Source organism: Pristis pectinata, chromosome 8, assembly GCF_009764475.1.
Source record: "Pristis pectinata isolate sPriPec2 chromosome 8, sPriPec2.1.pri, whole genome shotgun sequence".
Classification (NCBI taxonomy): domain Eukaryota; kingdom Metazoa; phylum Chordata; class Chondrichthyes; order Rhinopristiformes; family Pristidae; genus Pristis; species Pristis pectinata.
The window spans coordinates 14,068,155-14,094,185 of NC_067412.1; the positions used below are offsets into that span (position 1 = coordinate 14,068,155).

The window sequence follows — 26,031 nt, forward strand, 5'->3', positions numbered from 1 at the left end:
TAAATAGCTGAATGGCTAAATCAATGGTGCACAATCTACCAAATGTTAAACCAGTAAATTGCATTTAAATGTGGAGGTAATTTTAAAAGGAGAGTGTGGATAAAATAATAAGATATGGTTTTCTTGGTATTTCTTTAAGAATCAGAGGGCAGTTAGAGGTAAAGGGTTTGTAGGAGCGTCAGCGATTTGTTTCCATCAGACTCAGCGCATCGCGAAGCGAAAGAATTGTTAATAAAAGTGGTTGAAGTTCATTTCAACGTCGATGGAAAAGCACTTATTCAGATCCCGGGTATCTAACTCTGTCAAATCTCAGCAAACGGATGTTATTTAACCAAACGATCTGAGTGTTCTGCCTTGAGGTACCAGTTGTAACATACGGTTGCATGTGATGCCGCGTTGGACCTCTGTCGCCACGGCTGGGCTGAGCTGCAACCCGTTCGGCCAACGGAACGTTTGTCCACAGCGTTCGCGGAAGCCGGTGGAAGTCGTGGTTGCACCGAGAAACCGGAAGTGCGGCTCCGGGTGGGATGGACGGGATGGCGGACGTTCCGAGCAACGCACCGGCACGTGAGTGTGGGGAGGGAGCGGAGCGTCGACGGCGGGAGGTCAGCGGGGGGGCCGGGGCTGGCTAATGGGTCTCTCAGTGACCCGTGGGGGGCTCCCAGACTGACCAGTGACTGACCCGGGGGGAGCTCCCAGACTGACCAGTGACTGACCCGGGGGGAGCTCCCAGACTGACCAGTGACTGACCCGGGGGGAGCTCCCAGACTGACCAGTGACTGACCCGGGGGGAGCTCCCAGGGTGACCAGTGACTGACCCGGGGGGGAGCTCCCAGGGTGACCAGTGACTGACCCGGGGGGAGCTCCCAGGGTGACCAGTGACTGACCCGGGGGGGAGCTCCCAGGGTGACCAGTGACTGACCCGGGGGGAGCTCCCAGGGTGACCAGTGACTGACCCGGGGGGAGCTCCCAGGGTGACCAGTGACTGACCGGGGGAGCTCCCAGACTGACCAGTGACTGACCTGGGGGGAGCTCCCAGACTGACCAGTGACTGACCCAAGGGAGGCTCCCAGACTGACCAGTGACTGACCCGGGGGGAGCTCCCAGACTGACCAGTGACTGACCCGGGAGGAGCTCCCAGACTGACCAGTGACTGACCCGGGGGGAGCTCCTAGAGACCAGTGACTGACCCGGGGGGAGCTCCTAGAGACCAGTGACTGACCTGGGGGGAGCTCCCAGACTGACCAGTGACTGACCCGGGGGGAGCTCCCAGGGTGACCAGTGACTGACCCGGGGGGGAGCTCCCAGGGTGACCAGTGACTGACCCGGGGGGAGCTCCCAGGGTGACCAGTGACTGACCGGGGGAGCTCCTAGAGACCAGTGACTGACCCGGGGGGAGCTCCCAGGGTGACCAGTGACTGACCCGGGGGGAGCTCCCAGGGTGACCAGTGACTGACCGGGGGAGCTCCCAGACTGACCAGTGACTGACCCGGGGGGAGCTCCCAGGGTGACCAGTGACTGACCCGGGGGGAGCTCCCAGGGTGACCAGTGACTGACCGGGGGAGCTCCCAGACTGACCAGTGACTGACCTGGGGGGAGCTCCCAGACTGACCAGTGACTGACCCAAGGGAGGCTCCCAGACTGACCAGTGACTGACCCGGGGGGAGCTCCCAGACTGACCAGTGACTGACCCGGGAGGAGCTCCCAGACTGACCAGTGACTGACCCGGGGGCAGCTCCTAGAGACCAGTGACTGACCCGGGGGGAGCTCCTGGAGACCAGTGACTGACCCGGGGGGAGCTCCCAGGGTGACCAGTGACTGACCCGGGGGGAGCTCCCAGGGTGACCAGTGACTGACCCGGGGGAGCTCCCAGACTGACCAGTGACTGACCCGGGAGGAGCTCCCAGACTGACCAGTGACTGACCCGGGGGGAGCTCCTAGAGACCAGTGACTGACCCGGGGGGAGCTCCTAGAGACCAGTGACTGACCCGGGGGGAGCTCCCAGGGTGACCAGTGACTGACCCGGGGGGAGCTCCCAGGGTGACCAGTGACTGACCGGGGGAGCTCCCAGACTGACCAGTGACTGACCCGGGGGGAGCTCCCAGACTGACCAGTGACTGACCTGGGGGGAGCCCATGGATGACCAGTGAGTGAGGATTACCCAGTCAGTGGCGATATCCCCAATGTGATTTTGGGGATCTTCTTATGATGACCATTGACTGGCCTGGGAGAATCTGTTTCTGGACTTGGTAATTTTAGTGTCCTCCTATTTTGTACCTTCATAAACAAGATTAAAGTTCTGCTTTTCCTAGCTCACATTGACTTTCTTGTGTTGCTTTACTTTTGAAACTCTATTTCCATTTGCCCTTGTGTTGTCAGCCATGAACCCACCAGACTGTGGTTAAAACCCAACTAGTTCATTGATATTTGGAGCATACATCTGCAGATGCTGGAAATACAAAACAAAAATAGTAAATATAAATAGATCCCTTTCAAATGCTGAGAGGGGAGGGGAAAATGGAATCCCACTGAAGATGGTGGAAATAATGGAGGATGATCTCTTGAATGTGGAGACTGGTGGGATGGAAGCTGAGGACAAGAGGAACCCTGTGCTTGTTTTGGCTAGTATGAGAGGCAATGAAATCAGCTGCGATCGGCATTGCTTGGAGGGAGATCTGCCATCCTTTTCTATTCCGTCTTAGAACCACTCTTGACGAGACCAAGGGATTGCAGACACTGGAATCTGGGGCCAAAAGCAAACTGCTGGAGGAACTCAGTGGAATCTGATAAGCATTCCCTGAAAGTGGCGTCACAGGTAGACAGGATGGTGAAGAAGGCGTTTGGCACGCTGACCTTCATCAGTCAGGCCGCTAAGTACAGAACTGGGATGTTATGTAGCAGTTGTACAAGATTTTGGTGAAGCAGCACTTGGAATATTGTGTTCAATTTTGGTCACCCTGCTATAGGCTCGATGCCATTAAGCTGGAAAGAGTGCTGAAAAGATTTACGAGAATGTTGCTCTACAGAGAGAGGTTGGGCAGGCCTTGGAGCGTGTGAGACTGAGGGATGATCTTGCAGAGGTGTATAAAATCATGAGGGGCATAGATAGGGTGAATGCACAGTCTTTTTCCCAGTGTTGGGGAATCAAGAGGACATAGATTTAAGGTGAGGTGAGAAAGATTTAATAGGAACCTGAGGAGCAACTTTTTCACACAGAGGATGGTACAATAGTGGAACAAGCTGCCAGAGCAACTGATTGAGGCAGGTACAATAACAACATTTAAAAGACATTTGGACAGGTATGTGGATAGGAAAGATAGAGAGGGATATGGGTCAAACGTGGGCCAATGAGACCAGATGGGGTGGGGGGAATCTGGTGGGTTTAGAATAGGTGGGCGAGTCAGGATTGAGTGAAGAAGCTGGAGAGAAAGAAATGGGGTTGAGAGGGAGGGAGCAATTCAGACAAAGAGGATAGTGCTGGGTTGAAGAAGTTTGGAGAGATTAAAGGCTATTGAGGGGGTAAAATGAGAAAGGGCAAGTTGATGGAGATTGAAAGATGATTGGGAGAAAAGGGTGCATAAAATAAATAATTTAAAAACTTTTATTAACATTTTCCAATATACTTGTGCAATAATTATATGCTCTCCTTCTCTCTATAAAGGACATTCTAATGCCACTACTATTCCATTCCAATTGAAAGGTGCAATTGTGACAAGTTTATCAAGATAGTTTATAATAAATGGGGTCAAAGGAATTTATCATGGAAATATAAGAATGTATCTAAATGTGTGAACTCAAAACTTATTCTTGCCTTTTCATGTACAATGCCAAGAAAGACTGGCTGTTTTATTCCTTGTCAATCATGGTCATTTGGTAGTTTTTGACTCGTGCATAACTGACCTAAAATCATCTTTGAATCTCTTCAATGAGTTGCACATGATGTAAGATATTTGTGCTAATTCTGAACAGCATTTTAAACAATTAGTAATGGACAACCTTGCACAAGGCATAGCAAACTTCTTCCATATTTTTGACCTGTTTAGTATTTTGATTCTAGCAGTGTGGTATAGAATGTCAATCAATTCCATATTGTAATGATGTTCATACACTATGACGCAGAAGGAACTCATTCAGCCCATTAAATCCATGCTGGGTCCAAGTTGAGTAATCCTATTAGTCCAATTCCATTAATCCAATTTCCCTTGTCTTATCTCCCTGTAACCATGCAACATATTCTCTCACATCCCCACCAACTCCCCCTTTGCTTTTTTGCCACTTACCTACGCTAAAGGGCAATTTATTATAGCCAATTAAGCCAATATACCTTTGGCATGTCAGGGGAAACCCATGTGGTCACTGGGAGAGTGTGTAAACTCCACATAATGATTATGTATATTAATGTCTGTTTCATTTTAGATTGTCCAGGGACAGCCAGTGAAGATGCTGGTAAGGCTTCTGCCTGCCAGGGTTGTCCTAATCAGGCATTATGTGCTTCCGGTGCCTCAAAAGCTCCAGATCCAGGTATATTTTCCAGTGTATTTTTAACTATCAAAGTCATTGATGTGGTTCTTGCCTAAATGTGAAACACCTCAACTTTGTTTTAACACTCCAGCCATTCAGGAGATTAAGGAGAAAATGATATCTGTTAAACATAAAATCCTGGTTTTGTCTGGAAAAGGAGGGGTTGGCAAGAGCACTTTCAGTGCCCACCTAGCTCATGGGATAGCAAGTGATGACACCAAGCAGGTAAGGAATTACAGTTTTACACTTCCCCCTTTTCTCTTTTGCGGTTTGACAGTGTTGAGGTAACGAGTGAAAGAACTAATTTTGAATGTACTTGTCGCCTTCAGAAATGTAATTATAAGGCCACCATCACAAAATAATTTTTTGCATGTGTAAAAATATTCCCATGGATTTAAATAATATTTAAATTGGAACGTTATTTCCTCAAGTCTTTAAAAGAAAAATGCAATAGACGTCAGTATATTCTGGCTATTATTACCCTTTCATGTTGCTGTATAATAATGGTTCAGCTGTATCAATGTCCCTGCTATTCAAGAATTTATTGTGATGATTGCATTGTCATCCTTCCTGTCAGGTTTCCCCCTCAGTAATGCCTCCTTTCTTGGCTCTCACCATTTGCTGGCACAAACTGGCACAGTGGCAATGTGCACCAAACGTACCTTAGTCCGTCCCCTGATCCCTTTCCATCTTTAGAGCAAATTACCTTGTTTTACTACCTTGTCTCGTTTAAATTTTGTTTCTCTGTTGTCTAGTCAGGTACCATGCCAGTTTTTCACCACGATAGCTTTGCTGCTTTCCTTCCTCAGCTCTAAAACGAGTAATTCACCACTCTCAGCTCATCATGCTTTCTCTGTGGAATTTGCTGCCCACCTATCCTCTGTTAATCTCTTCTTCCATATGAGCTCCCATCCCATGTACATCATCACCCTTTGATCTTCGCCATCTCATATCTCTATTTCCTTCATGTCAATTACAGATAAGCCTTTCTCCAATCATTTTCTTGTACCCTTATATACCCTTTCCCCTTCCTAACTGCAATTCCTTGTGTCCACCGCTGTTGAGGAAAAGATGCCTGCTCTATAAAATTCCTGACTTTCTAACCTTTATCACAACATCTCCCAGCCATAGGTCCATTCACTTATAGAAACATTAAAACTTTATTCATTTTAACCACAACTATCCTCCCTAGCACGGGTCTCATCTTCAAACCCTTTATTTAAATGGACACACATATTTTTGCCAGACAGCTGGAGTATCGTAACTACTTGTATCGTAACTGAAAGTCCTGTTCACTCATCACCCCTGTTCTTGATTACATCACTTTTTAAAATTCTGATCCTTATTTCCAAATTTCTATGTGGTGTTGCTCCTACCTTTATCCATAGAGTGCTCTTTCTTTTTAACCCTCCTCACCCTCGCCCCCAAGCAATTTGTGTTCCTCCAGTACCAACCACTTGTCCATCCTTATCTTTAGTTGCTCCACTGTTGCCTTGCTTTCAGCTGCTTTGGCCCTAAGTATTGTAATTCCCTCCCTAACCTCTCCATGTAATCCTCTCCCTCTAACTCCTATTAAAGTCATCTTTAAATCTACCTTCTTGACTAAATTTTAGGTAACCTGGCCTAATGTCTCGTGGCTCAACATTAATTTTTGTTGCTTACATTTTTGTGAAGTACCTTGAAAGGTTTACTGAGTTAGATAAATTGTGTACATTCAGGTTGCTGTAGTATAATTACAGGTTGAAGCTCTGGTCTGGCGTTCTGTGGTCCAGCAACTCGCATGGTTCAGCACATTTGGAATGTGTAGTACGAATTTGTAATTATTAACTAGTTCTAACTAAGATCTAAAATTAACTAAGGTTTCTGTTTATCTTAACCTACCAGTGCAACTTATGTGATCTCGGCCAACTTATGGAAATTTCAGGTTATGGATACTTCTCAGAATCCTTACATAACCCAGGGAGTGTCTATAAAGAACAGTTCTCCTGCTGAGAGGAAAAGATCAGGAGGCAATTTCTGTGTTCCTGCATTTTCTGTGGTCTGGCACCGGTCAGGTCCTGAGGATGCCGGACAAGAGAGTTTTAGCCTGAAATAATTTTAAATCTGAGATTATTAACCAATTGTGTTAAGAGATGTGGAGTTAAGGGTGTTGATAGAGCTAGGATACAGATCAGCCATGACTTAGTTGAATATTGGAACGTCCTTGAAGAGCCTGCCCAATGCCGACGTTCCTGTCAGTGGATTCTTCGTCATTAGTGAACGTTGTTCTTTTTAAATGCTTTTAACTCTCTTAATTGGTGGTATTGTTTAAAACATTGACTCTGGCCTTGGCAGGTGTGAAATGGTTCGGTATGAGTACTCCGGGAATTCTTGCTTCCAAATTAAAAGTTCTGATGAAAGGCCAATGACCTGAAATGTCATCTCTTGTTCGGAATTACCTTACTCTAGGGTGACATTGTATCTCTTGCCTTTCTTGATATTGTTGTTCCCTCAACAAATTAATATCTATTCTAGACAAGAATGCACGGATGAGGAAATCAGCAGATGGAGAAGGGATACGAGTTACAAAACAGCTGAGCTCTGGAGATGGGAAAAGTGCGATTCTAGTCACTGATGACATGGAACAGGAAGGCCACCTTCAGAGCTACAGAGCAAACAAGCCTCTCCATCTCTCAGTTCACGTTGAACGTGCACCCAGGAAACTAGGGTCAGGGTGATGGAAGTCAAAAAATTATTGACTTACAATATTGAGCAACAGTTTAATGTATTCAGGCCTTGATGCATGATGAGTAATTGGACAGTACTGTCAATGACAGTTGCAGACAGTGAGAATGAATTTCACACGTGTGTGAAAGCTGACCCAATATTTTTGGATTATTGAGTGTTAATATGTAAAAGATAAAATGGAAGGAACCAAAGCTGAGAACCTGGGGCATGCCTCTGATAATAATCTTGAGGGATGGGAACGTGAGGGATCTTTAGTAATTGTACTGGAACAGATAGGAAGAAACCCAGGAGAACACAGTACCAAAAGGAAGACAATAGACAAAAATGAAGAGTCCAAGGCAGCAGAAAGGCAAGGAGCAAATGGTCTTGGTCACAAAGCATGCTTGCAACACTGATAGGGTCAGTTTCACTATGGTAGGTGGATCAAAAACTAGGCATGGTAGTGTAGTGGTTAGCGTAACGCTATTACAGCGCCAGCGACCCGGGTTCAATTCCGGCTGCTGTCTGCAAGGAGTTTGTACGTTCTCCCTGTGTCTGCGTGGGTTTCCTCTGGGTGCTCCAGTTTCCTCCCACATTCCAAAGACGTACGGGTTAGGAAGTTGTGGGCATGCTATGTTGGCGCTGGAAGCATGGCGACACTTGCGGGCTGCCCCCAGTACACTCTATGCTAAAGATGCATTTCACTGTGTGTTTCGATGTACATGTGACTAATAAAGATCTCCCTCTGAAAGTGTGTATTAGGAAAACTGGGTGACTGCAATTTATCTTGAGTCCTCTGGAGTATAGAGCACAAGTATATACCTTTTAGAAGGGCTGACAATGTTTTGAAGAGGGGTGAGCAAATATCAACAATGGTCACATACAAGTAACTGATTGGGTAGTTGGTGAATTAGAAGGGCAAGGGCCTTCAACAGGAGAATGCATTTGCTAATTCTCCTGGTATCAGAGAAAAAGAGAAGTGAAGAAAGGCGAACTGAGGGGTAAGGAAGCCAGGGAATCAGAAGGAATGAAAAGAGACTGGACAATTGGGTGCTATCAATTTTTATCTTATTTAGAAACCTCAACATTGAAATTTGAATCTGTTGTTTCCATTGATCTCACAATTCCTTTGAATGCTGGGTGTGCAGGAGAACTATTTTGGTTGCTCTCATCCAGCTCTGATGCTGCGATAAGTTAACCAGCGAGTCACTGCTTGAGAACGATTGAAAAGCACAATGCTTGCGCTTGCAATGTGGGATTAGTCGGGATTTAATCATATCCAACAAAGGGGTTAAAATAGATGAAAAATGTGCTTTCCCAGGCACCAACACTTAAGAAGGTGTTCGCAGCAGGGGGTCAACAGTCCCATTGGGACTTGAGATTTCACAGTCTTCAAAAATATGAACTCTGAGGGTGTTATTCATATGATGTCGTTTCCTAGATCTGTCTCTTTCTCACGGTGACAGTAGAGCCAGAGGGAAATCTTGCTTGTCAGGGGAGATGGTACATTTTGTAGGTTCTACTTCTGCCTGATTTGTTGAGTGCTTAGCTTTAAATATTGTTTCTTTACAGAGGCTGTCCTTTTTTTTATTTGCTATTTCAGGCAGCCAGGTATAAAATGTGTGGCTGTTATAAGCTGGTCTTCATTGTGAGAATTGAAAGGGTGGCTGACTGTGAGGTAGCAGCTCTCACTCCATTGTTACAGTCCGTACTGGGTGAAATACACAATGAATACCTGATGTAGTTAATTTTATTGTTTGACGGGCTTGTAAACAACATAAACCTCAGAGTGATGATCTGGAATTTCCTTATGTAATCTGCACAATGTTGTTGCCAGTCAGTCTTTGCATCCTTCCACATTAGAGACATTTAATGATCAAATTGGAGATGCATAGGGACAAGAAATGTCTGTGGAGTTTTTGTTTTGGGGTGGATACTTAAGTAACTGGTATTAAAGCAACAGTAACATCCACCACCACTACCAACTAAAGTTTGTGGTCTCATCTTACTTAATGATGCACAGAATTTCTAAAGCAAAAGGATTGCTGATAATGTCGTCTGCCAATGAAAGAGTAAGGGAAATATTTGGAGAGATGACGGCATGGGAAAACTATTCTTGTCAAATGGCATTGTCATACAACAGATTAACATCAGAAGATGGCAATTGGCCATGACTATAATTTTCCAAACAATTTGGATTAATCCATAGTTACTTCTAAAATGGTCCATTTACTTGTCTGTGTTTGATATGTGTGCAGTAAGAAGACTTTGTTGTACAAAAAGGTCAAGGCCAGATGGTTATATAGTTAGATTTTTTATGACTTTGGCAAAAATCAGCCAGATAAATTACATTGGACTTTGGCACTGTTGGAGCTGCTCTCTGGAAGAAAGACGGCCGCAGTTTAGGAAGGTGCCACACCACCATCTTCTGAAGGGCAGTTATGGAATGGCAATAAATTCTGGCAAGTGTAAAATCCTAAAAATTAAATAAAAACAAATTTTCAGAATAGCAAATAAATAAATAGATGTATATTTCAAGCATATATCTAATTTTAAGCATATATCAAGTTAAATTTATGCTCCAGGAGAATCATTGAATTTTTGAAATACTGGGTAGGGTGTGTCAAAAGCAAAAAAAAACTGAGAATCTCTTCCCTTAGAAGTATCTGTAGTAAACGCAGATTTGGTATCTCAGCACAAAAAGAAGCCTCTGCCTCCTCTTCACCCCCATGTGATCATGACATTGTCATCTGAACTAGTTCCAAAATTGCAAACTAAACAATACAGTAAATTTGAATGATTCATCAGCATGAACGTTTAAGAAAGAATTTCCATTTAAAGTGAAATCATTCTCACCATTGCTCCAGAATTTGGATTTACCCTTCTTTCAAAAAGCACCGTTAATGCCAGCAAGCCATGTTTGTGAGTAACGCAATTTCATGAGCCCCCATACTCTCCACCCTTTTTCATGACTTACCAGACTTGACAACAGTTTGCTAAGAAAGAAATCTCAGCAAACTATTTCAGTAATTTGTGCTGGGGGAGTAATGGGGAAGATACAATGGTGCAGATTTGTTCCAAAGCATTTTGTGGTATTAGTGAAGGAGGACAAAGAAAAAATAGTCACAGCCAGTTCTTATCAAACAATAATAAGCACTTTGTTGGGAAATGTAGGAAGCTTCCATCGAATTTTGCTACACAGGGTCTAAGATTTTCTGTTCTGGTTATTTATTGTGTAGCTCTTATGGAGCTGTGGAAAATTCTACAGTAAATCTTGTTCATTCAGTCTGTTTTGTTGGAAACTAAAATAATACTTCTGTGGAATTTCACTGAATTTTACAGCACAGAGAAAGGTCAGTCAGCTCAGATGTCTATTGCTGGTGTGAAAGAATTTACAGCACGGATGTAAGCCATTTGGCCCATTGTGCCTATTCCTGCTATAAAAGAGCTATTTAGATTAATCCCATTTTCCAGCTCTCACTTTGCAGCTTTATAAGGTCATTGGACCTCAAGTGGTGTTCCAGATTTTTAAAAAAATTGATGAGTATTTCTGCCTCCACATCTCTTTCAGGCATTGAGTTCCAAATCCCCACCACTTTTCAGATGAATAATATCTTCCGCTTATTACCATAAATCTGTTCCCTTCTTGTTATTGGCATCTCTGCTAATAGAAAAACATCTTTTCTATTCATCCTATCTCAGACTCTCATAATTATATCATTTCTATTAAATTTTCCCTTTCTCTGCCTCTAAAGAAAACCTGTATCTATCCAATCTTTTCTCAACCAATGTGAGTTTGTTGCACGTGATCTTTCTTCCACACTCTCACTCTGATATTATATTCTTTTCATCTTCTTATTTAGCTTTCCACTAAATGCATCTATTACAGATACCTTAACTGCATCATTTAACAAACAATATGCTGCTATTGGCATATTTAACCAGAAAACCAGTTTCAAGTGCTTTGCCAGTAATGATACTTCAGGTCCCCTTTCATGGATTAATTATAACATGTGACTTGCTGGGGATCAAACAGGTATTTGGCTGATAGTGGGTGAGATTGAAGCTGCAGCCAATTTATACCTTGCCCTACTTTCCCATTAGGGTTAGAGTCATAGAGCCATACAGCATGGAAACAGGACTTTCGGCCCAACTCATCCATGCTGACCATGATGTCCATCTGAGCTTGTCCCAGTTGCCTGTGTTTGGCCCATATCCCTCTAAATCTTCTGTATCCATGTACCTGTCTAAACGTCTATGTTATTGTAACCATGTTTGCTGTGTTTTATTCTTAATGTGTGATCAGAAAATTTTGTTTTTAGGAACATTCTGATCTAACAGTTTACTTAAGGACAAATCAAATCTTGGAACTTCCTCTTAATTAACAGCTGTGTGAGATTTAGTATAGGGAGCTTGTGACCATGTTGCAGACTTTTGGTGTGGTCATGTATCCTGTAACAAATCAAAAAAATTGGGGTTCCTCATTCATTACATCTGGTAAAGATAACAGGATAAGTTCTTTTGGAGTCATGAGTAAAAATTGAAAACCTCCCTGGAGGTCTCTCAATACCACTGTTTGGAGTTAGAGCTGGAATGAGTGTCCCCACTTTTTACTTTTAAGGAGCCCAATGCTTATTTCAGCCAGGCACCCTGAGTATATTGAAGTCACCCAAGCGAATTTAGCTGATGTTCTCTTGCTCTAGGATGCATACAATAAATCAATGTTCAAAATCTGAGAGCATATTCCTCCTCCTAGCCTTGTGAAACAAATAACAGTAAGTTGAATTTCTCACATTGCTTTTCTGGCATTCTTAACCTTATTACACTGAATGACATTTTACAGGGACACCTGTTCAATTATCTAAACAGTGCCATTACTAATGTATGAAAGGTGCCAACAGTTTGTGGCAAGGAAGAGGTTTCTCAAATTTCCTTATAACATAGAAGGAAGCCATTTGGCACGTATGCCTGAGTTCTGATTCACCACAAATTACTGGATGATTTGCTACTAGCTTTGCAAGAACTAAAGAAATGGCCTTCACAGCATGAGCCTCTCCATTCTCCTTTGAAATTACTAAATTTGAGTTGTTAATACAAATCACCATTCAAAGCTGTTAATTTACATCAAGGGATGAAATGTGTACCCTGCATTGACACCACATTGTAGAAGAGTTCAGGAAAAGATGAAGAATGATTCATGTCACAGTCACTGTTACTGACTCAATTTATGACTCCACATACCATTTGATCTTGGAGCCCCAGAAACAAGATGATGGTACATTATCCTGTAAGGAGTAGGTTGTTTTTATGAACATAGATTATAATATTTTTAAAAAGCCTTTAGTCTTCCTTTTACTGTTTTCTCTTAATCTAATTCAATCATTCTATTTCCTCTTATTTCTAATTTTTGACTCTCTAATTCACTCTATTTCATTTGCTGTCAATTATTCTGTAGTTATAACTCATTAAACCTGATGTTCACCTGGTCCCATTACCCTGTGGAAAGAACTTAAGAAGAAACTGGATTAGGCCATTCGGCCCCTCTTACCTGCTGCACCATACAATAAGATCAAGGCTGATCTTTTACCTCAGTGCCACTTTCCTACACTTGATTTTCTTAATATCTAAAATTCTGTTAATCTCCGTTTTGAACATTGTCAATAAGTAAGTCTCTCAGTCCTCTTGGGCAGGGAATTCCAAAGATTCATAACCTTCTGGTGTAAGAAGTTTGTTTTTGGTTCTGTCAAGTATGGCTGACTCCTTATTTTGAGTCTAAGCCTTGGTTCTAGACACTGCAGCCAGGGGAAACATCATCCCTACTTCTGCCCTTGCAAGAATTTTGTATGTTTTAATGAGATCACCTCTCATTCTTCTAATATCAAGAGAGCATAAATGCAAGCACAGAGCCATGGAGCACGGAAATAGTTCTAGGACTCTGTTTTTGTTTTTACTTTCTTTGGCCCACTGAATCTCACCATTTGAAAAAATACTCTGCCTTTTCATTTTTTTTTCTACCAGAGTGGATGGCCTCGTATTTTTCCATATTATAATCTATCTACCATGCCCTAGCTCATTTACTTAGCCTTTCTATAAATCCTTGAAGCTTCTGTGTATCCTCACTACCCAATCTGTCACCCAGTTTAGAATCATGAACAGACTTGGGGATATGATACTTGCAACTCTCATTCAAATCATTGATGTAGATTGTGAACAGCAAGGGTCCCAATCAAACAATGACTAATTTAGTCCAAGTGACTGTTTTCTGTCCCATAGCCAATCCCCAATCTCATGTGCTGTAATTTTGTCCAATAACCTCTTGTAGGCACCTTGTTGAAGGCCTTCCAAATATACCACATCCACTCATTCCCCTTATTTATTGTAGTTGGAAAAAAGCTAATAGATTTATCAAGTATGATTTACCTTTCGGACATCAAAGTTGTATTTGCGCAGTTCTGTTGTTATTATTTCTATACTCTACTATTGCTTCCTTAACAATAGATTCTAGTATTTTTCCTATTACTGATCTTAGTCAACTACTGTTGACGTTGCCATGTTGCTATCAGCTTGCATTTATAGCAATTTGCTTTACAAAAATATTAAGGATCAGATTTTTAACAAATCTATTTCTTGATGTTTGCTGTGAAATATGTAGCTCAGCAATCTATAGGCCAATATTTTGTCATGTGCAGCTGTCTTAGGTTCAGACTTTAAATTGTAAAACTAACCAGTTTTATAATTTTTTTTCTGTTTATAGTTGTTGGAGACTATAAAACTACTTTCAGTGCTAACTGCTTAAAGACACCTATAGATAAGAAAAATGGAACGTGTGCCAAGCAGAAATGTACATTGGCCGACAATACGTTCCTCAATAGAAATGGCATCCACGGAGACAGAAATGGTTAATGTTTTCAATCAATAACCTTTTGTGAGAACTGAATTCACACACCAAAATGTGAAAGTCCATCAGCCTGAAATGTTAGCTCTCTCTCCGGAGACGTTACCTGATCTGCTTGGTATTTCCAGCATATTGTGCTCTTAGTTTCATATTTCCTTCATCTGTTGTATTTTGTCTTTGACCTATTGCCACTTGTTAACTATGGGTATTGTGCTGTTAATGGTTTTAACCAAAGGCATTGGCTGACTTGAATTTGGACTCGTGCACAGATTTTCAGCATAACACATTCTGACTGTGGTTTTTCAAGAAAGGATTGTAGCACTTGGGAGCTAGCCTATAGAATAAGGAAAGTGTTTGTGATGTGATTCTAGCTGCTGTTTTGCCACTACTAGTAAGGTCTGAGAAAAAGTTATCTCCTTGTTGGGAGGTGGATCGGCATTGTGTTTTGTTGCTTGGGGTGATGCAAATGTCTGAAATAGTAAACAGAATTAGAGAGAAATGAAACTGATTAAAAATTATATTCTGCGGCTAGTATTTGTTTGAAGGGAAGCTGCAAAAGTACATATTCCATTTTTCCTCTACCACAGTCAACTTTAAATAATATGATTTTCAAAGCTGTGATAGCTCCTGACTTAGATTAGTTATTTTCCCAGACTACTGCTCCCCCTCAACATCTGCAAATCATTAACAAAAAGGGTGTAGTTGACTCTGCGGATCAACAGTTCTGTTCAGCTTTCTACTGTGTGTGTCTTTCATCAGTGAACAAGTTTTGAATTAGCTGTCTTTATTTTAACAATCTAGCCTTATGTTTCATTGTCTTTGGGTTTAGGGTATTTCCAGTGTATAATTCTTAGGACCCTTGAGCAACATCAGATATTTAAGCCATCTATTAAACCGTGGAAAACTTCCTGATAGACTATGGAATGTGATGCTTGATTAAATTTAAAGTCACGTTTATGTCTGTTAAACTAAGGGTATCTTCATCCATGAAACTTCTGTTAAGAGTCCAACATGAGCTAGTAAGGTCACCGATCAGACTGATCAAAATGGAGTTGCTTAAATAACCTGTTTCTAAAATATAATTCCCAATTGTTAATAGAGATCATATGAGAAGTGGTTAGCAGTATGGATCAGTTAAAGGAATAGTATTTCTTAAGTGTCACTCTAATGTCAATCCATAGTTATTAGAATGCTGCAATAGTAGTCTATATCCAAATAATATAAAATTATGAAAAGCTTCAATAAAAATGATCACTAGACTGCTCCCTGCATGATAAAGTTGTAGGCACAGACTTTTTATCATATGTTTCACCTAAGCAAATGATAGATGGGACAAACCAGTTAGAAATATCCTGTATGCAAGATTCTCCCTTTTTCTTAAAAAAGGGATGGAATTTAAGGAATGTGTTAAACCATTTATATAAAAAAAAGTCTCCTCTTCAGATGTATCAAAATTGTAATATGGCCTACTGTGCCCTGCAATACTACACTATACTTGAATCTGTGCTAGGAAAATGAAGGTGTATTAGGTTCAGCAATATACCTGATGAGAGTGGAATGAAGTTAATTTCAATGCAATCCCAATCAAAGTCAGAATAGTTTAAATCTGTTACTCCATGTATGATGATGATTCATTTTGAATTGTTATTTACTCAGCAACAAGATGGGTGAGGATGATGTGCTTCAAAAATATCCATGATCAGAAATAAGATGAGATAAAATATCTTTATTAGCCACATGTACAGTGAAATGCATCTTTTGCGTAGCATGTTCTTGGGGCAGCCCGTTTCCGGCGCCAACATAGCATGCCCTCAACTTCCTAACCCGTACGTCTTTGGAATGTGGGAGGAAACCGGAGCACCTGGAGGAAACGCATGCAGTCACGGGGAGAACGTACAAACATCTTACAGACAGTGGCCAGAATTATACCCGGGTCACTGGTGCTGTAGTAGCGTTACACTAACTGCTACACTACCATGTCTGTCCCTGCCCTTGGCTGTTTGCTTCAGGTTTTAACCACAAAATCGGGAATCCACTTCTGATCACAGCAACAATCATATGCACTCCCAGACAGTAATAGGTTTGGAATCCTGTTTTATTTTTGTTAATGCTTTTGTTATCTTACCTGCCCACCACCTTAAAACTTACACAAGTATCAGAGATCAGTGGTGGAAAATGCTGGATAATGCTTCTGCTCTCTGTACCACATCTATGGCTTCTCCTTGAGATCTGTTTGTCTGAGGGAAGTTCTTTGGACTGGAGAAATAGATTTTTGTTTCTGCAGTTTTGATTTTAGGGAGGAATCTTGCAATCAGCAGCAAGGGCAAATGTGGGGCCAAGTTGCAGAGCTGGAAGGTCAGTTGTATGTACACTTCTACCCTTTCATCCTTGTAACACCGAAGTATAGTTGATGCAAAGTACACTGCAGTAAGTTTTGTCGCAGTGATGGCCTTTCAAAATATTGTATTTACTAGTCATACAAGAAGAAAATTCTCCATGTCTTAACGAATCTAACTTAGTATACTTCATTATGCCAATTTTACTTGAGAGGAAGTGATTTTTCTTTTTTATCAGCACAATAATCTGTTGGATATGAAAGGATGATATGCACTGAATTCTGTGTAATTCAAAGTATCAAGTTATTGATTAATTATAAACAGTCCATATTTTGAACATTTTAAAAAATAATTGTCAAGTTATAATTGTCAGAATTAGCAATAGTACAGACATTGAAACTATCAGAGTTGGCCATCATTACTCTGGGAATCTGGGCATAGTCTGGCTCTAATTTTGGTAACTGACAATAATCCTTTCTCTTCAGTTTGGATATTTTTTTGTCATAGATTAATCTTGTCATATCTATAATTTGCTCATCTCAAATTTTAGAATCTGTATTTGAACTGATCGGAAAAGTGAACTTTAAAACCATTTTATATTATGATCCTACCTTGTGACCGAGTTTCTCAGGCAGTATTTGGATTTTGTCAGTGCTTATACTTTGATGCCAGTTTACAGTGTGATTAGTATTGGTTTATTTTTGTCACTTGTACCGAGGTACAGTGGAAAAACTTGTCTTGCATACCGTTTGTACAGAGCAATTCATTACACAGTGCATTGAGGTAGTACAGGGTAAAAACAATAACAGAATACAGAATAAAGTGTCACAGCTACAGGGAAGTGCATTGCAGGTAGACAGTAAGGTGCAAAGTCATAACAAGGTAGATTGTGAGGTCAAGAGTCCATCTCATCGTATGACGGAACTGTTCAATAGTCCCATGATGCTGGCTTTGCATTAAACCATTTGGATCATTGAAAGGAAATGCAATTACATGTAATGTGCCTCTGGATATCTAAAACCACCCTGTTCCAAGCAGGGATGTATAAATGTTTGCTCACATGGCATTGCCTTTTTCATCGGTACATGTATAAATATTAATTTTTTTGCTAAGGTATTACACAATTGCGTAGATTTCCAGGTCAAATTATGCCACTCTGGAAATTGAAAACGGACACCCTGCGGCAAACAATGCACTTTATTTCAGACAGCCACATTATGGTGTCAATTGTACTGTAATGTTCATACAGAGGAAATTATATAACATTGATTTAAAAGCATATCTGTTGTTAGTCACTTACATCCCAAGCAGAATTTCATGGTGGTGCTTGCCCTGCAACAGATGATATAAAGGAGTCCTTCTAAAGCAGGTTCCAATCCAGTGCTGACAACCCAATCAAGTTAGGTCCCCTTTTATTTATTTAAATTACCTGCTCTCCTCTGGGCCCCCTGTCTTCCCTCAACACCACTGAATGCTGTTGGCCAACCCACACCCCGGCCTTGGACTGATAGCACAAAGGAACAGTCTTGCATCATGCAAGGTTGTTTCAGTAGCATCTGATACTTCGGACCTTGGGTGCTACTGTATCTGCAGACAGTGGTCCGTGACTGAAACAATGGTGGGCTGTGCTATACAGTGACTAATTAATGCACCATTTGAGGTACTGAAGAATTCCGGGCAGTTGTTTTTTTTTAAAAGTGCAGTTGCTGTTATTGTCATATCAGAAAACATGGGAGCTATTCCAGAACAACAATTGAATTAATAACAAGACAAAACATTTTTTGATTTATTGAGGGGGGATGTTAGTACACCAAAGAATTTTCTCATATTCAAAAAGTGCCAGGGGACAGTTTATGTCTCATAATTAAGCAGATTTGGCTGAGTTGATTGCAAAGTAGCACTGCCTCAGTGTAAAACTGTAAAGGTAACCTGGATTTTGTGTCAAAAAGTGAGGTTTAACCCCATATCATTTACACTTAAACGAAAGGGATTTTGCTTTAAATCAATGTACTTACTTTATCTGATGCCAGATATTGAGTTGCATCTTAGCAGATGATCCTTGGGAGAGTAGCTAAATGTACCATTTACCAAAATTGACCATGCACTTTACACTGCCAGCCTCTTCAATTGAACAAAACTCAAACTCATCTTCTCTTCTTAGACATTCCCTCAGGATTGAGCATGACTTGCTTCCACTATAGTTCTTTGGGTCTGAGATGATCAAAGAAGCCAATACAGGATCCACAGAATCTGCCAAAGGAGGGCACATTGAGGTGACAGTGAAAATAAAAGAAACTGCAGATGCTGGAAATCTGATACAAAATATAAAATGTTGGAAATACTCAACAGGTCAGGCAGTGTCTCTGGAACCGGAGATGCAAGAGACTACAGATGCTGGAATCTGGAGCAGAAAACAAACTGCTGGAGGAACTCAGTGAGTCAGGCAGCATCTGTGGAAGGAAACGGACAGTCAATGTTTTGGGTCAAGTCCCTTCATCTGGACTGAAAGAATAGAGGGGAGATAGCCAGTATAAAAGGGGGAGGGGGTGGGGCAAGAGCTGGCAAATGATAGGTCGATCCAGGTGAAGAGAAGTGATTGGCAGATGGAGTCAGGTGGGGGAGGGAAGGGTGGAAATAGCAACAGCGGGTGATAGGTGGAGGGTTGCAGATGATGGAAACTGATGGGGAAGGTGAATCGTGGAACAAAAGGGAGGTTGGGTGGGCAGATGGGATTAGTGGGAGGAGGGAACCCATTGGGAGGAGTTTGAGGGTGATAGGCAGATGGAATAGGTGGGGAAGGGAAATGAAACCGGATGATAGGGGGCTGAGGCTGGGATGGGAGGATTGAGTGGGTGTAGGAGGACCTGGGTAGGTCAGAAGGAGAGTGAAAGGGACAGAGGGGGAGCAGGTTACCTGAAAATGGAGAATACAATGTTCACGCCATCTGGTTGTAGACCACCCAGGTGGAATATGAGGTGCTGTTCCTCCAGTTTGCATTGGGCCTCACCCTGGCAGTGGAGGAGGCCAAGGACAGACAGGTCAGAATGGGAAGGGGAACTAAAATGGCTTGCAACCAGGAGCTCCAAATGGCCATTGTAGACAGAGCACAGGTGCTCAGCAAAGCAGTCACCTAGTCTGTGCTTGGTCTCACTGACATGATGGAGGCCACATTGAAAGCCCCAAATGCACCAGACAAGGTTGGAAGAGGTGCATGTGATTCTCTGTCTCACCTGGAATGGCTGGTTAGGTCCCTGGATGGGGTGAGAGAGGAGGTGTAGAGAAAGGTTATTACACCTCCCTTGGTTACAGGGGAAAATGCTTGGGGAAGGGGAGGGATGGGTGGGGAGCGGTGAGCGGATCATGGAGAGTCATCATGGGTAGGAGATTTAGGGAGGATTTAAGGAAGAATTTCTTCACCCAGAGGATGGATGAAATCTGGAATATTCTTCCTGAGGGGGTGGTGGAGCCAGGTACTTGTGCAGCATTTAAGAAGTATTTTGATAAGCATTTGAAGTGTCATGGCATAAAAGGCTACAGGTTGAGCGCTGGAAAATGGGATTAATATAGATAGATATTTGATGTCGATTCAGAGGGCCGAAAAGCCTGTTTCTATGCTGTCTGACTACATGGATGTGATTCCATGACATTGTAGGCCGTTTGTTGTGGAATTTGAGGCAGCCTGTATTTCAGTGATTGGACAAAGCCATTTGTTAGAAAACAAAATGTTGCATGTTGTCGTTCATTAAGTATACCTTGTGTTCAGGCTAAGTTTTCTGCACAATTTTTAAAAATTCACTTGTAAATTAATTCATCGTTGAAGTCATGGAAGAAATACTAGGAGCAACACAACTTTATTAAACCCTTGGTAAGTGTGCATGAGCAGTCTTTACATTTTGATGACCTTTGATATTTTGTGAAGTGAATGTCTATATCTACTTTTATGATGTGTAGACCTTCAACAATACCTATATTTGTGGTGTGCAGAGCGGTTTTATGTTATAAAATGGGTATCTGAACGGGGTGATCCCTGTTGAAGGTGATAGTAATATATGTCATAGGACATGAGAATATACTGACAAGTTGAGGGCACTGATGAACTGTGGCTGCTATTGTTGAGGAATAATGAACATAATTGGCACATTGCTATCTATTAAAATTTGGATCAATTTCTGAGAATTAACTGGAAAGGGATCTCTAAATCTACCATTCTATAAATTGCTTACATTTACTCCAAAGACATTTAACTGAGCGAGATGAGGGTGGGGTCTAGTTCAGTTGTAACTGCTTTCATGGGATTTGTTTTTAAAATGGGTGAATGTTCACTCTTTTGAGGGCTGCAAAGGATACAGTGGAATCTTTTTTTCATGTGATTGATGTTTTTGTCCACAAACAGAAAGCTCAAGAGAAATTGAAAGTTAGGTGATTTTTCCCTTTATCATTTCTTCACTAAATATCACTGATAAACTAGGAACACATGCTTGGTTGACTGAGCTTGTTCAGAATGTTACTTACTGGCCTGATGTGGGTTTTGCACTATATTAACGCTAGTTCTTTTTTAAAATTCCATCTTGGTGCGTAGGCACCACTGGCTGGGCCGATGCTTATTGCCCTTATTAGGCTTTTTCAGAGTCAAACAGTCAGCCAAACTCATTTGAAGTCACAAATAGACCAGACCAGGTAAGGAAGGCAGATTTTCTTCCCTGAAGAATACCAGTGAATTGAGTGGATTTTTAGCGAAATCCAGTACTTTCATGGTTTCATTCCAGATTTATTTATTCAGTTAATCAAAATTTAGTTCCTTAGTTTCCAAGGTGGGATTTTAACGTATGGTTCCAAATTATTGGTGTAAACCTCTGGATTCTTGGTTTAGTCATATAACCACTATAATACCATACACTATAGACTCCCATATAATTACTGAGTGTACTGATTAATTTGTAGTTCAAGTGCACAGAAAGACCACATGACTGTACCAGAAGCAATAAATTGAAATAGAGCACATTTATTGCTGAAGTGTACATTTTTGTCTTACTGGGAATGACGTAACTTTTGAAGTGTAATCACTATTGCAAATGATGGATTAGTGGACCTACGTTATCTGGGGTCAGAATTTACCCTTCATGCCATGTCACTTCTGTTCTAAACTGGCCAGTCCCTTTATGTCCATTCTTTCCACAAAATGTGTTTGCATTAATTACAGGTTAAACTGAGCTGCAGAAAAAGACTATTTTGAATTTTTAATGTTCTGTATATTTCCATTTGCATTTTTAAACAACTTTCCCAGGAAAACATTAAAACAGTGGTGAAATCAGGAGCAAAATCAATTATTTTTGAAATGATTTGTGATTTTTTTTTGTTGCTTTCTTCAAATGCATACCCTGCCAGGTGACCAATGGTGGTAGCTGGTGGCTCTCTTCTGTGATACAGTTTCCAAGATAGAGGAAAAACAGAAAAGCATCACAAACTGTTGTCTTCTCATTGTGTCCAAAGCTGTAGATGCTCTGCAGTTGACATAGAAGTCACATAGCCTGTGGTTATCATGTGATCTTGCAGTTTGTGATTAAGAATTTTAACCTTATTTTGTAAGTATAGATAATCTACAATTATCTTTTAGTTGTACATTAATATACTTCAGTTTTTTTGTTTTACATGCAAGTGAATTATTTAGTTAATTTTGAAAACCACAAGCAGACCAATTGACAAAACTAATGAACTGAAAAGTGGAAGGAAATCAGTAAAATCTAATCTTATTAATAGAATACATTGTATTATACATGAAGCTTGGTTAGTAAACAAAACTGCTGAATTCTTTCAATTTTAAATATTTCACATTGCTATTCTTGTGATACACCAAGGAAGACTGAAGTCTCAAGATAAACAAATCTGCACATGGGGTGTGTTTCCTTCGGAAGCTGGTGGAGTCACCACTGTTGTTGGATGAATCACAGGTAGTAATGACTCAGCATACAGGAGTGAGATAGGACACCTAGTTGAGTGGTTGCCACAACAACTTCTCGCTCAATGCCAGTAAAACCAAAGAACTGATTGTTGACTTCAGGAAGGGGAAGGAGGGCGAATGTGCGCCACTCTACAGCAGCTTTAAATTCCTGGATTTTAACATATCAGATGACCTGTCCTGGGCCCAGCACATAGACTCAATCACCAGGAAGGTGTGCCAGTGTCTTTTCTTTCTTAGAAGGTTAAGGAGGTTCGGCATGTTACCTCTCTAACAAACTTCTACAGATGGACTATTGATATTATCCTGACTGGTTGCATCATGGTCTGGTACAGCAATTCTAATGGGCAGGAACATAAGAAGCTGCAGAGAGTCGTGGACTCAGCCCAATATATCACTGGCACATGCCTCCCCACCGTCGGTAATATCTACAGGAGATGCTGTCTCAAGAAGTCAATATCGATCATCAAACTTGTGCATATGATAATAAACTTGGCTGTGACTTTTGACTTTGTGTAGGAAGGATCCTTGCAACAGCCAAAAGAAAGCTACTGCTATTCTCTGAAAGTATTCTGGATTTGAATCTATTTCCCTAAGGAAAAGGACCCTGACGATCTCAACTCCTCCCCCCATCTCATTCTTCTGCCTCCTATCTAATACCTCAATTATAGTTTCATTTTAATTAGAATTTAGTTTCAATGGGATGCCATGAAAATTTAAAGAATGTTTATTCAACTCAGTTCTGGTTAACTTTTTCATGTCTTGCAATCTGGCATCAGTGAGCAGGAAAGACTAAAATAGTGAATTTCGTCATTCCTTCAATAAAGCACGTATTGGTATAGTATGTGGCTTTGTTGGTTGAGTAGCATCACTGTCACTTGACCAGTTGTCAAATTATGTGTCATGCTGGCGATAAAGGTTTCCCCTCATAGTTACATCTTTAGTAAAACAATGAATCACTGAAGCCTGAAAAAGGGAAGTACTTCATTAGAAAGTGCTGTCTGCAAAAGCTCCTTCCCATTTTAAGTTGCCATGGATATGAGCTAACAAATTAACACTCAGCCTCTTTTTTTTAAGGATGACACACCCTTTATTCAGCTATGCTGTCTTTCTAGCTCTGGTATTGCTGGTGTCCTGTAACAACATGTAAATAGGAATAGGTTGTAGGTGGGTGTGTCTTTAATCTTTATTTGTTAGCTTTGTGTTCATTTAGTATACTTTTATTTTGACTAACGTACGGTGGGAAACTACTTTTAATTCATACAAAACTCTTCTGTCATTAGTCTGGGAGAGAGAGAAAATACATTAACAGATGCGGCTAGTGAACCCTGAAACTAAAGCCTTGGATGATCTAAACAGCTTTGAATCACGTGAATATTTTTCAGGCACTCTCTATACACAAGTGGCCATTCAAGTAAAAGGTCTCGTGTCATCCTGATGCATTCAGCGCCATCTGTTGTCCAAACTACACAGCTGTCTCTCAACATGCTGCTGAGCTGATTGCCCAATTTATCCTCCCTTTTGTGCACACATAGGTGGTTTAGAACAGAAGAACAAGAACCCTGGTCTATTCCCTTCTCTTCTCCCCTCATTGAGTTTTTGATGTTCAAAGCTGTAGATGCCCAACAGTTGACACGCAACTGCTACTGGGCTAGAACTCTGCTGGCTACTGGAATTGGAAGTGTCTGGGTTTCTGTTTGCAAGTTTATTTAAGGGCTCTGTTCTCCACCACTTCAGCAATCGGGGTAGTGATAAAGGGCTTGTACTGATCGCAATTGACATTCCTGGTATTAACCTCCAAATATCCTTGAAATTGTTCTGGGAAATTTACTTTTTAAAGAGTTTCCTTACCTTTTACCTATTAAGCCTTGAGAGTTAACATAAATGATAGCCTTGAGCTAATATTCCGTAGGTACTCACAGGATTGTGTTGTAAAATGGTGCTCTGTGTCAATGATTGAAGCCCATTTTGACAGTGGTTGTGTTTGTACATGCCCTGCATAAAGATAAGTGGAAAAGGAGCCCATTTTATGATCCTTGATAACAAATACTTCTAGTAAATGTCTTATGACATCTTGGTGTTGCCAGCGCCATCTGGTGTTCAAGTTCCCTTTGAGAAAGATTTGCAGACTTACTGAAGAATAATTACAGTTACACAGTCATGGGAAAATTCACACGTTTCATTATTGGTGTTGCTTAATCAGCATGTGTGATAATGGCTTATCTTCAGAATTGAGGCTGAGCTGGATGGAACTAACAAATCGCATTGAAATGTTTTGTAGTTACATTTTTTTCACTGAATATTATCACATCCCAGGTGCCCGTCCTAACTAGGCTTTTAGGAGGTTCCCAATTTAGGTGGGAGGAGGGGAGGAGAGTTGATCAAATACTCATGGGCAAGTTCGTCACTTTGCTTTGACTGCATTCTAGTGCATCCTGCACCAAGTTCTTCAATCCAATTATGACATGTTTGTAGTTGTAACTACAGAACAAACAATGCTACATTGGCATGTTGAAGTAATACTGTTCTTGGAGATTCTGAGTTAGGAAGCTTATGATTTACATTCTTGGCATGTTTTGGTTGGCAGGTTGCTCTTCTGGATGTTGATATCTGCGGTCCATCAATTCCAAAAATGATGGGAGTAGAAGGTGAGCAGGTAAGCATGAAATTCCATAGTTATAAGTAGTTGGGCATATTCTAATCAACATTGATTCAACTTCACAGCATCCTAAAATTGTAGTGATAGCTTGCTAATTATAAATTAAATTGAGCTAGACTTTTGAATACTTTCTTTCCTAAACAGTGGGTTACTACAGTAATGATCCTAATGAACTGAAGTGACTGTGAAAGATATGGTTTAATTAACCTAATCTACTTTTACTTGATAAGTATATGTTATAAAATTACCCTAAAGAGTCAGTGACTGGGCTTGGGTCAGTTTGGATTGATATGTAGCAAAACGAGTGAATAGATTGGGATAACTTTATTTTTGGGGGAAGCTCTTTTGGCACACTTTGAACAAGGATGAAGTAATTGTACTGGAACAGACAAAGGCTCAAAAAGAAGAGCTTGCATTCATATAGCACTGATCATGACTTCAGAGTGTCCCAGAGTGGATACACTTCTGAAGTAATGTAGTGGGTGACTGGTTAATTGAACCTTTTCGACTCGAGCTTTGCATCCTCACAAAAGGGGAAGGTGATATGAAAGATGAAAAGAACATTAGGGAAAGAATCATAATCGACAAAGGGAAGTTCTAAAAGATCAGCATCATTGAAAGTTGCTAAGTCATCTCATCCATACTCTGTGTGCAGAAGCAAAATAGAAATAGTAGAGGTACTGTTTATATTCTTGTACTCCCCATGGGATGCAGGAGTAATGCCAGAGGATTGCTAATATTGTAATAGTTTTCAAGGAAAAGGAGTGGAAAGTACGGGACAATCAGCCTAACTTCATTGATGGGGAACTTAGTGAAGACTGTAACTGGGGACAAAATAAACTTTGTAAGGAAAGGCATGGGTTAATCAAGTGGGTCAGCAGGGATTTGTTAAAGGCAAACAGTGTCAGACTGACTTGAATGCTTTGATGGAGTAACAAAGAAGCTGACCAAAGTAGTG

At 41.2% G+C, this 26,031-nt stretch overlaps 1 protein-coding gene across 1 annotated transcript in view; it reads left to right on the forward strand.

Moving 5' to 3' along the window:
• The first annotated feature begins 356 nt into the window (after positions 1-356).
• The window catches only part of nubp1 (nucleotide binding protein 1 (MinD homolog, E. coli)), a 46,941-nt gene continuing 21,266 nt past the window's right edge, over positions 357-26,031 (forward strand). Inside the window, exons 1-4 of the mRNA XM_052020876.1 lie at positions 357-567; positions 4,417-4,521; positions 4,613-4,746; positions 25,002-25,070. Coding sequence (XP_051876836.1) covers positions 528-567; positions 4,417-4,521; positions 4,613-4,746; positions 25,002-25,070 — 348 coding nt within the window. The 5' untranslated portion in view covers positions 357-527. The remainder of the gene's footprint in view (positions 568-4,416; positions 4,522-4,612; positions 4,747-25,001; positions 25,071-26,031) is intronic.